This window comes from Betta splendens, chromosome 22, assembly GCF_900634795.4.
Source record: "Betta splendens chromosome 22, fBetSpl5.4, whole genome shotgun sequence".
Classification (NCBI taxonomy): domain Eukaryota; kingdom Metazoa; phylum Chordata; class Actinopteri; order Anabantiformes; family Osphronemidae; genus Betta; species Betta splendens.
Window position 1 is genome coordinate 16,340,057 of NC_040900.2, and position 11,182 is coordinate 16,351,238.

The window sequence follows — 11,182 nt, forward strand, 5'->3', positions numbered from 1 at the left end:
ACAAATGCCACAGAATTTCTACCTTTGCATCTTTTGTTTCACATTGCTTCAATTGGCATTGGAGAAAATGTTTTCTTACTCCTGTTTTTTTACCTGGTGAGATGATGTATGGTTATTTGTGGAAGACTTCTTAAATCTGACATGCTAATAAGGTAACTCTTTACAAAACACTATTTTTACCTCCCACTGTGAATAAGAGAGATGCCAGAGAACATCTTTAAACCACATATGTCTCTACAGTGTATTTAGATCCAAAACAGCTTTGGGATTAGCTCTACAAATCAAAAAGAAAGTTGATATTGCCACTATATGTTTACCATCAAAACCACAGTTAGTAATGAAAATGTATTACAGTATATCATAATGTAAGATATAATAAGTATGGTGGAAAATAGCATTAGAAATACATTCATAAATGTCAATTTTCCACTGTAACCATTATCAGTCAGTTCCAGAACCTTGGAAATGTCTACTTTACACGATTTGCATTTGTGGTAATACAAAGGTAATACAAAGAGTATTCTACTATAGCCTATCTTTGAGGCAAAGTCTGTATCAATACATTTGATGCATAAAAGGAAAAAAAGGGAGTCTGGGAAAGGAAATTCACCATTGTCACTAATAAGGTTCCTGTACCACAGCACCATGAGTAAGTCTTTGAAACAAGACACTAACAAGCTAACAGCACTTCCTCTTGCATGCTAAACTCAAAGTTGGTTTGATCTGGTGAATGGTATGTTTGCTTGTGAACATGTGTGGGTGGTTCAAGGGGGTGGACGGTAAAGCACTCAAGTCCTGGGTATATAAATATGTAAGCCAAGTATCTGGTGGACCTCCTTTGGAGGTAGTTCAGCAGACAACATTTTCCTGCTTGGGTGACGGCTGACCTAGAACCTCTGTAGTGTGAGTTCTTCTGGATAAAAACAAACATATCAACGTTCCCACATAAGGAGGTAAGAAACCTGTAGCTGCCTAAGAGACTTTAGAAACATTTCTTACCAACAACCTTCCACGTAACTTGTTTTTTAACTGTGTTTGGAAGAATGCATTTGTAGTTTTGTTTCAAAAATATTGTTGCATAGTGATTGCAGCTGCCAAGAGCTGTCTCACAGTTATGAAACCACAATTATTTCATTTAAAACGGTTTAATTTGTTTAAGAAAGTAAATAGTATTGTAGTATGTAATGTAGTATAATAATAGTATTAGGGTCTCGTTCCTTCTACACAAAATGTGTACAAATTTGATGAGTTTCTTTATCCTAAGTGAACATTGCTTCTCTATTTAAACTTTAACTGGTAACTTTTAATTTTTAATTATTAATTGATTGATATGTTGATATGATCATTATTTGTCATTTATTATTGATCCATAAGAGGATGTACACATAATGTTCTTTTTTTATAGGATGTCTATACTACCCATTTTTCCCTTTACATCCATTGTGTCGCTTTGCATTCTAAGTATGACCTTAGTGACATCTGGCTTTCCTCAGCCTCCACTACCCCTCAGGTGATTACTTACTAACCTTATTAAGATGTTAGGATGCTCTGTGGAAGTTTTTAGATGTGTGTAAATTTGTAATATTAACAGATTTATATAACATAAATATAACATATAAAACAGAGTAATGAAATTTAAATGAGTTATATATATATATATATATATATATATATATATAACTATATGTGTGTGTGTGTGTGTGTGTGTGTGTGTGTGTGTGTGTGATTATGTAATGTTCTAATGTAATTAATGATTGTAATCTAACTCTAAAAGTTCTGAGGATTCAAATGAAACTAAGGCGACTAAAGACGACTGGGATGTCCTCTTCCCCTCCATCTCTCTCCGTGACTGGAGCATTCAAATGATGACAGCACCCAGCCTTGGAGCCACAGCCAACAAGGCAAAGCTGATGACAGAGGCATGGCTTTTTGCCCCAGAGAGACCTGAGGCAAGGTATTGCAAATGTATAGCTGAGCCCCAAAATTATTCATACCCCTGGCAACTTCTGACTTAAAGTTACTTTCATGCAACAAGCATTTGTTTTGGGTTCTTTTTGGCCGGAAATGACACAGGCTTTTCCCCAAAAGATAATATGAAGAAAGAAAAAAAAGACAGTAAGATATTATTCACCTTGTATGCACACACAAATAGCGACATTTTCTATAGTATTCATACCTTCGCAATAATCAATAGAAAAGCCTTTATTGGATATTACAGAATTCAAATGCTTCTTTTCCACAATGATGCCTCTTGTACATTGCCTTATTATCTTAAGAGAAGCAAGTCTTATTTCCAATCAGAAAAAAATGGTTGCATAAAAGTAACTTAGTAACAAGAATTTGCCAAGAGTATGAATAACTAATAAATGATGAAATTGTGCCTATTCCAAAATCAAACTATTTACACAGATTTGAAATATCATCTCTCACACCTAAAACTTTTTTTTAACATTTGCAATAACATCTAGTACTCAAAGAAGTACAGCCGTACACTGTTACTTACAAGATGATTCCATGTACTGTATCATAGCATACATGGAGAAAGAGTTGAAATAAATAACCGATAGTGGGAACCAAGAAACAATATGAAGGCCACTACTCAGAGATTTTAATTACTAGACTAATTACAAATAGCTAGGGATGTTTTAACTTATATACATATTGTGTAGTATGTAAGTTTATATAAACAATACTATTTTAAGTTTCAGAACAGTTTTTATTTTGCAGTGACTTTGGAGGCATCTTCTGAATACAGTACAATCACTCTTCTTGATTACACTTACTAAGTTCCTACCTGAACCTATACTGTAGTAATGTTGAACAGTACCTGGATTGTCCCTGTCAATAATCCCAAGGTTTTGGTTTGTATGTTTGTGGCATGGAAAGGGCCTGGCCTGCTGAATGGTTGTCACTGGGACCTGGGATGGCGAAAAGAAACATGGTGGTAGCTGATGATGCAGCCTTCAGAGAGAAAAGTAAGCTCCTCACCTCCATGGAAAGACAGAAGTGGCTCAACTCCTACATGCAGAAACTACTGGTGGTTAATTCTTCATGATGATTTACATTTTAAAATAATTTTACTAGAGAATCACTCCCTAAACTTAACACTAGCAGAAATATACAGATTCAACAACCCTCTAGTCAGTATGTAGTATGAAGCCTAGACCCAGGATTTTCTATTCTTTGTTGTGGTGTTTTGTCAGTCCTGTTCCAACTGTAAGTTTATTGATGTTCTATTCTATAGTTAAATAATCAACTGAAAATGTTGTTGTTTGTTTAAAGATACACATAATAATAGTAAAAAAAAGACTTAATGTCAAAGTTTCTGTATTGGACTAAATTAGACTGCAAGTGTACTTAATAAAGTAGCCAGTGAAAGTACAAACATTTTGAAATACAGACATCTTACAGGTTACTTATTATTGTGAATTTTGAGCATCAAAGAGGCTAATAGTATGTTGTAGCATCATCCTGTTGGCCTGTCTCTGCTGGTCCCTCCTTTGCAGCAGCTGAGCCTCTGTCTCAAGAAGTACCCATGCAGTCTTAGAAGGTTGGAAATCCTCTGTAGTCTTGGCCCAGTTGTGGAGTTCCTCTGATGGGTAGCGGTTGAGTCTGACTGGCTTCTCAGCCTGAAGTCTGGCTCTGTAGGAGTGGGAGAAGGAGGGTAGAAGTGGAAGAGAAATAGGAAGACAGGGGGACGTGTCCAAACCTTCCTGCAAATTCGTCCTTCCTCTTTCCTCAGAATCACCTCTGCCTCTCCTCTGTCCTTTCTTTGATATAAAAACAACATTTAAAAAAAGGTAAAATTGAAAAACACAGTTGTCATTGTCAAACTATATTGTGTGTGATCAATTACAGTACATTCTATTTTTTTGCATGTGTGTGTGTGTGTGCATTACACACCTGTGCAATGGGCAGTTTTATTAGCATGTTCTCCAGTTCCTCTAGGCCCTGATTTCTACTGGAAACCATATCAGGTACACTTGTACATCTCTTAGGTTCTGACAAATGGCAGCCAATGACACTGTCCTACACAAACACATATTAAATATGATAGTGATTTTAGGTGACTCTGCTTTTTGAGGGGGGGGGGGGCATTGCCATAACAAAACAACAATATAACTACTAAAAACAATGTGGCACATTATTTTATCTCAATTACAGTAATTTGTTTATACAACGAGAAGCCAAAATCATGAATACAAATGAATTAATTGCACAGTTACATTTATTACTGTTATTTACAGACCATCCAACTCCAGAAGACTTTCTCCACCTGTTTCCAATTAACATATGCTTCCAGGAGGTCACAGAGCTGCTCTGTACAAACATAGTCCTATAACACAAAAGCACACATACAGTTGACTTTTTACAAAATGTGTATAAATTAATTTAAGTTTCAAATTCTAAGTTAACAGAAACACACTGCAATTTAAGTTTTAATTTCATTTACATTCTTTAGGGCTGTGGAGTTTTGGTCAGACAGGTATGGCACTTTGGAGGAGACGCTGGCAGAAAAAAACTGTAAACAGGTTTATTTGAACAATGCTTAACAGCAGGTCATTTATAGATTTGAACAATAAATGAACAGTCAGTTAAAAGCGAAAACATAATTTTCTCACAGCATGAAGCAACCTATTTTTTTCTTCTAACATGCACAGCAGGATTCGTCCCTCATGTCTCAGATTGCCAACAAGCCACTGAAGTCTGCGTAGCAAGACCAAATCAAGCCACAGCTCTTGAGAAACCTGAGAGCTGACCTAAAACATTCAGAAATTAAAGACATAAAATTTATCCATTACACTATCATGGTGTGAATTCAATACAAGTGGGACTTACAGGTATAGATCTGAGTAATGTTTTGTCTAGTTGTTGTACTCTTTGCATCAGCAGCTTTTCTATTGTTCCAATAGAGAGCAGCCAGCCTACTGCCAAGAGGAGATCTTGGCTGGAGAAACTTTTTTCATCTTGTCCTTCTTCCTCCATCTCATATATCCAGTCTGCATAATAACCAGTCTGCCAAAGGCCAGCAGCCACCAGCTTCTTGTACTCTACAAACACACACAGGGAGGCACAACCCATCACATAGAACCTATTTAAATCAACAGTTCTACTATCATGATCTCGATATTACATAAGGTAAGCAAAATAGTCACACCTTATCCAATGAAACCTAGTATTCAAAAAAATGACTGACCTTCTTTGGGCTGTGCAACTATTTGAGAGTGTACAGTGCCAGAACTGTGAAGAATGTCGGCTATCAGCCGCCAAAACTGAGATTCCTGAGAAAACAACATCAAGAGGTATTACTGAGGTGTGCCGCTGGAACTTCCCTATAAAAATGGTCCAAACCTTAGACCTATTTTTTTTCTCTTTCTTTTTCATAATATACAGTATTCCACTCTGTTTATATGTTATGTTCATATACTATGTTGTATAGCATATTTTGCTGTTTTTTTCACATACGTTTAGAGTAGTAACATCTTGAACGTACCATTTCGACTCCAAAACCAAATTTTGCCCGTCTAAATGCCTCTGGTGCGGGTACATGGTACAATCCCACGGCCGAGAGCAGTTTACACAGAGTCCCAATCACTTGCTTCACTTCCAAATTCACGGTAATTTTACTTGGCTGCATCACACACTAAAAAGACACGTTACTATGTTCGTAATCAATGCTATCTCTGACTGCCAGCAACACGTTCAGCTCCATATAGACATGCATTAATTTCGCAGATATCCTCTTCTTTGCGCTTATTGCCGGTTGGCAAAACGTCACATGATCTTCTTCTTCTTTTGTGTTTATGGGCGGCTTACATCCTCAAGGTTGCACTACCGCCATCTGTCGATTTCTACACCCTCATATTCCTTTTCCAAACCCAGTGACATTTAAAAACCTAAACAGGGCATGCACCCCCCACTCTGATCCTTCAGCTTCCAACACACTCGTCAAACACACATCTTTCATTCCTGCTTCCCTAATACTCCTCACCATTCCTACCCTTTCCCTCCTGTATTTGTCACACTAACATGCTCCACTCACTCCACCTCGCCACAAAACTTACCCCGCCCATCCACATATCTCCCGAGCAGCAGTCCTAGACAATTTTTGGCCCATGAACTTTGAGGGGCCCACATAGACCAGCTTTATTAATAAAAACTATTTTATCAGTAATATATGAGATTTCAAGAATTTATTTACGAAATAATTGCATATAAGATTATAATAAATACAATAAAAAATAATTTTTACTGCATGGTTCTGTTGGTCCATCTGGATCCTATAGATGTTAGTGAGTGAGATATATCGTCAATGGTTAAAGCAGCAATGTCCTTGTGGACAACAAAGCATCCGACCATTAGAAAGAAAAAAAAGAAAGGTATGCACCCCAGAGGGATCCAATTGGGTCCCTAGGTGGCGCAAGATTAGGTCCTTTTGAGGTCTTTCATATGCTTCAAACACAGCCCCGGTAATAACCAAAAATGTAAACAATAACAATACTCTCTAGTGCCACATAGGCTAGCATATGCAGCGCATTTATGGCTCCACCGCTACAAAAATGCAACACAAATAAACTATGGCTCAAATGAAATCCTAGATTCTACAGAATCTAACAATATGCACCATGGCATGGTAGACAATATGGGTGGCAAGATTTATGCCAGAGAACGTCAGTACTTAAATGTTCCGTGTTTACTTTCAGTTTCAACAGACATTTTGATGTGTAAAAGTTCTTATTACTGTTGAAACAATCCCATTTTCAGTTTTTCCCCCTCTTCCTTGGTCATAAACTAATTTCGAGAGTTGTGGACCATCCCTAGACCCTGGCCCCTTTTCAAGAAAGAGGTTTTGTTGAAACTCTGAGTTTGTTAACCCCGAAATGAGGAAAACTTTTCGGTTTCAGAAAGGGAGGTAACATAAACCCGTAAAGCGGGGTACAGTAGGTTTAAACCCGTTTCAAGAAGAGAGGTAATCGAAACTCAGAGTCAGTTACTATGGAAACTTACTCTGTGACCCTAACCTGGTTGGGAGCAGGTTTTGTCCGGGAAACTCAGTTTCCTTCGGTCCCTGACCCTTTGAGTAGTGAACAGTGTTTAAATAGGCCAATATCGTTTAATCTTTCAGTACATTCATAGATTGCAAATGTTTCCTTCGCGCAGAGACCAAAATGTCCGTTTCTAGAGGATCCTGTAGATGAGGACGCTATATTAATTCACACGTCATTGAATTAATGCCGCGAGAGGATTTTGACGCCACAAGTTAATGTTTTTGTCATATCGCCGTGCATATTTATTTGAGCGGTACCATTTTTCTCGAGACTCCATAACATATATCAATAATCTTATCCACCCATACATCAGACACATCACCTATCGTTGCTGTGCTCTTACATCCCAGCGGATTCTTTGTGTTGCGTTACGTTTTTTTGCAGACGGTAGTTTTCTTTATAACATTGCAGAAGCTGAGCACATTAGTGAAGCCACTGTATGTAGAATAGTTAGACCTCAAGCGCTTTCCTTGCCACAAACTCCTCAGAGCCATTAAAGAGGAGCTTCACAGGATTGCAGGTATGTGGTATTTAATTCGTTTCAGTGAGGCTAATCTGAAAAACGATGATCAGTTAATAACATCTTTCTGTGACCTGAAATAAACTAATAAATGTGCAGGTACACTGAGTACTATTTCTAATGGTCACTGTAACTGACATGTATCATTGTTTACACCACTTAGATCATATGATGCTGCACATATTATCACAAACGTGCAGGCCAAATGGCCCAGCTCTGGTCATGACTCATGAATATATCGTGAGTCAACCCTAAGTAACAGGCTGAACTGTGGTAAGTACATGTGTGTCCTAGACACTTATTTCAATGCATGCACTACACACTCACAGGAGCACTTCTGTGCAGCACTAAAGTATTGAGAACTTTCTTCTAGGAGAGATTGACGGCTTTCTGCTGGAGATAGGGGTCACCCATGCCAGCCCACACTACTGACCCCTCACCCAGAACCTGAAGCAGGCCCCCAGCAGCACTTTAATGTGGTACACTGCAGAACTCAGGTGGCCCAGGTGGAAACGACCACAGGCCTGTTGAAAGCACATATTCAGTGCTTACGTCACCTCAGGGAAACACCTGAGAGGCTTGTGACATTATTGTGGAATGTGGTGTTGTTCTCCATAATATTGCAATTATTAGAGGGGGGCAAAACTCTGCCCTACAAATACAAGACCCTGAGGAAGACTCCTTCCATCATAGTAATCTGCAGAGTGGACGGACAGTCAGAGATGTGATTTGCCGTAATGTGTTAATCAACCATCACCACCACCAATAAAAGAAACTGAATAAATGCAAATCATAATTTATTTGGTTTTCTTCATTTCCTACAAATACAAAGGCAATTGTTAGATTTTATGATTCTTCCAATAATTCATACAATTCACCTTTAACTATACACTCACCTCCAGCTTTTGTTTGAGAATTTCAGTTTCTAGATCTGTCTTTTTAATCTGGCGGTCCAAGTATAACATTTCCTTGAGATTTAGTTTATACAACTCCTTAACCAGTAACTGAAAATACAGAAGATTTGGAGTTACATGACAGTTCCTCATTATTCTTACAGAATTGAACTCTGGCGTTTACTGAACATCACTGAACTGTGTGCATCTGTGCAGCAGAATGTGATGTACCCTTCTTCCTTCTGTCCTTCACACTCTGGGGCAGAGGGGAGATAATAATGTCAGCATACTTGGAGATCAAGTTACATCATTTAGGCTATGCGACACAAACATCAGAAATCATGTAATGTGTATAAACTATTAATATTACACTTTATAATACTGCTTATCATAATTTAAGCTTCATTTTGTAGTAGACTTACAACAGCCTGAGCTTCTGTTGTGACAGGAGGATCCAAGAGGCTGATATTACCATCAGAACCTGTTAAGACCAACAAAGAACCCAACCCAGACTCTAAGAAATAGATATATCAAAAGTAGCCTATGTAAAAAATCAAATGTATAGGTAGGGCTCTTACATTTTACAAATGCACTTGTATCCTGGGGAGTGACTGGTTCTAATGAACTCCCTCCAGGAATTCCTTCAGCCCCTACTTTCCAGTGTTCAGGCTGAGTGCCTTCTCCTCTGCATGCATCAGTGGTGGTGGTGCAGGTCCTCCACCAGTTGTTCTAGCCTCTGCCTTCTTTCTGTTGACTGAGTAGAAGTCAAATGATTTAACTGTGTGAAAACAATACACCCATGTTGAAAATGCTGCTGCACCGCTATACTCTGCATGCTATTTACAGTAGTTATTTAATATGTCAAATGTTGTAAAGTCAGTTAGTCTATACCCATGATATAATCGTGCCTTACCTTTTTGAATTATGTTTTTATATTTCATTTTTAGCCACGTTCTTTTTATGCCTGCAGGATTGCGCCTACATAATAATTTAAATTAAATTCTTATATTATTACATGAGTTTTGGGTAACTTTTAAAAACCTAATTAGATTAATGTAATAATCGCTCTCCATAAAACGTATTGGATTATTGAATTATAATTACTTTAAAAAACCCACATCAACCACAACAGGAATTTTAAAAATGGATAGACATAACACTGCACTTTTAATTCATACAAACTTCAGTATTTTATGCAATTACTAAAGTAACTCTTTAGATGAGTGAACAATTACTTTAAAAGTCCTTACTTTACAAGTGAAATATAACAACAGTACAAACATTATTTATTAATTAGTTACACCGAACACAATATGATTAAAGATCCATGCACACGCTTTTTTCATGCTCCACATTTCTAAAGAATTGGACCTTGATGTCTCAGTAAGATGTCTGTAACTTTTAATGCCAAAAAGCGCTGTAGATCGCCCACATGGCCCGTCTGAAAATGTGTGTTTTAAGCTCTCGTCTACAACGCTCTATTTTCGGAGTGTGTCGGAAGCTAAACTGATCCCTGCACCCCTTTGAGGAAGCGCATAGTCGTGATCCGCCGCGGGAATCAAACGTCACGGTCACTGAATCCATTGTAACAGTGACACTGGCTAACTCGTCCTCGTAGTGGAGTTCAACTATACGTTTGATCCAAAATCTGACTCTGAAGTTGAATGGGAGGCTGTTGAAGTGGTTACACTTCGACTGGCGCAAGGTACGTCTAACTGGCAGATTCACATTTAATTTAATGTGATTTATATAATACGCACCTTGATTAGCTGCTAACGCTAATACTAATGGTTGCAAATCAGCAGCCTGAATTAATAGAACAGAATATTCATAACACGACTACAGCTTGTTTGGGAGCATAGCTTGATAAACTAATATAAACTCATTGTTACATGTTTTTTATTTCTCGTTCTGATGCTGTGTGAAAATATTTTTTCTATAATGGGATCTTCAGCTGCAGCTTATATTTTGCTGTATTTGTCTGTAATTAAGTGCCAATGTAGGAACAGTGAATGCCTACAGAGGCATGGTGTGACTAATGCTTTTAAGATATTGCATGTGGTTATTACTTTTATTAATAAATAAAAATTACGATAAATCTTACCTTAAGACGCCTGAACTAGTTGCCAAACCTACTGTCATCTATGGTTGATGATCCAGTATGATTGAATGTGTATTCACTACAGAACACATTTAATATACAGTATATCAGACAATTACACATGCATGGAATAAATCAGTATCTTAAAAATTCATAAAAAAAACTTTTTATGAAAATTTTACTATTTGCAGATTAATCATAATGTACCTGGGAACTCTGGTTTACAAACATAGTTTTGTTTCAAAATATATATTGACCTAATACTTTTTTAATTGCTTTTAGTAAAGTGTATGATATATCAAGTGCTAATATATAACTAATAGAAATGTAGTTATTGTTTTTTTAGTACTATGTCTGTGTATTTCAAGTTGTTGCAGGTATCTAGCCTAGAAGTCTTGTCAGCTGGTGCTGGGGACTTCTAGGGCGAGGAAAGTCAAACCACCTTCCCTGGTCTGGATCAGGGCAGTGTTTCCTGAGGGACAAGGCACCTATGTTGGACTTAGACCACCTGTGAAATACCTAAATTATTGTTTTTTTGGCAATCAATAAAAGCTGAAATATTAAAAAACATTTGTCTGTTTTCCCTCATTTGTCAGGTTTTGGCAGAGATCGGACCCAC

General features: G+C 37.5%; 2 protein-coding genes and 1 long non-coding RNA gene across 7 annotated transcripts; 1 reads left to right on the forward strand and 2 right to left on the reverse strand.

Annotated features, from left to right (window-relative positions):
• The first annotated feature begins 802 nt into the window (after window positions 1–802).
• On the forward strand, window positions 803–3,387 carry pth2 (parathyroid hormone 2). Its single transcript, XM_029139911.3, has 5 exons — window positions 803–953; window positions 1,406–1,510; window positions 1,775–1,975; window positions 2,812–2,823; window positions 2,887–3,387. The coding sequence occupies exons 2-5, from the start codon at window positions 1,407–1,409 to the stop codon at window positions 3,053–3,055; spliced, it is 486 nt and encodes a 161-aa protein (XP_028995744.1). The 5' UTR covers window positions 803–953; window position 1,406; the 3' UTR covers window positions 3,056–3,387.
• Window positions 2,594–5,806, reverse strand: tedc1 (tubulin epsilon and delta complex 1). 4 transcript variants are annotated; one of them, XM_029139908.3, is made up of 8 exons: window positions 5,495–5,806; window positions 5,198–5,282; window positions 4,840–5,051; window positions 4,623–4,760; window positions 4,454–4,522; window positions 4,277–4,336; window positions 3,904–4,029; window positions 2,594–3,770 (listed from the first exon to the last, which is right to left on the reverse strand). In XM_029139908.3, exons 1-8 carry the CDS (start codon window positions 5,636–5,638, stop codon window positions 3,420–3,422), a joined length of 1,185 nt encoding a protein of 394 aa, XP_028995741.1. In that variant the 5' UTR covers window positions 5,639–5,806; the 3' UTR covers window positions 2,594–3,419. The 4 variants fall into 4 exon arrangements, with proteins under 4 accessions (XP_028995741.1, XP_028995740.1, XP_055361744.1 ...); XM_029139907.3 differs by having other exon boundaries at window positions 4,250–4,336; window positions 5,495–5,804; XM_055505769.1 differs by lacking the exons at window positions 4,454–4,522; window positions 4,623–4,760.
• A 2,543-nt stretch (window positions 5,807–8,349) lies between these two features.
• On the reverse strand, window positions 8,350–10,687 carry LOC129603568 (uncharacterized). Of its 2 annotated transcripts, XR_008693590.1 has the most exons (6): window positions 10,567–10,687; window positions 9,041–9,216; window positions 8,885–8,943; window positions 8,662–8,718; window positions 8,466–8,573; window positions 8,350–8,387 (listed from the first exon to the last, which is right to left on the reverse strand). It is a non-coding gene; the product is annotated as an uncharacterized LOC129603568 (long non-coding RNA). The 2 variants fall into 2 exon arrangements; XR_008693589.1 differs by having other exon boundaries at window positions 8,350–8,573.
• Between the last annotated feature and the right edge of the window lie 495 nt (window positions 10,688–11,182).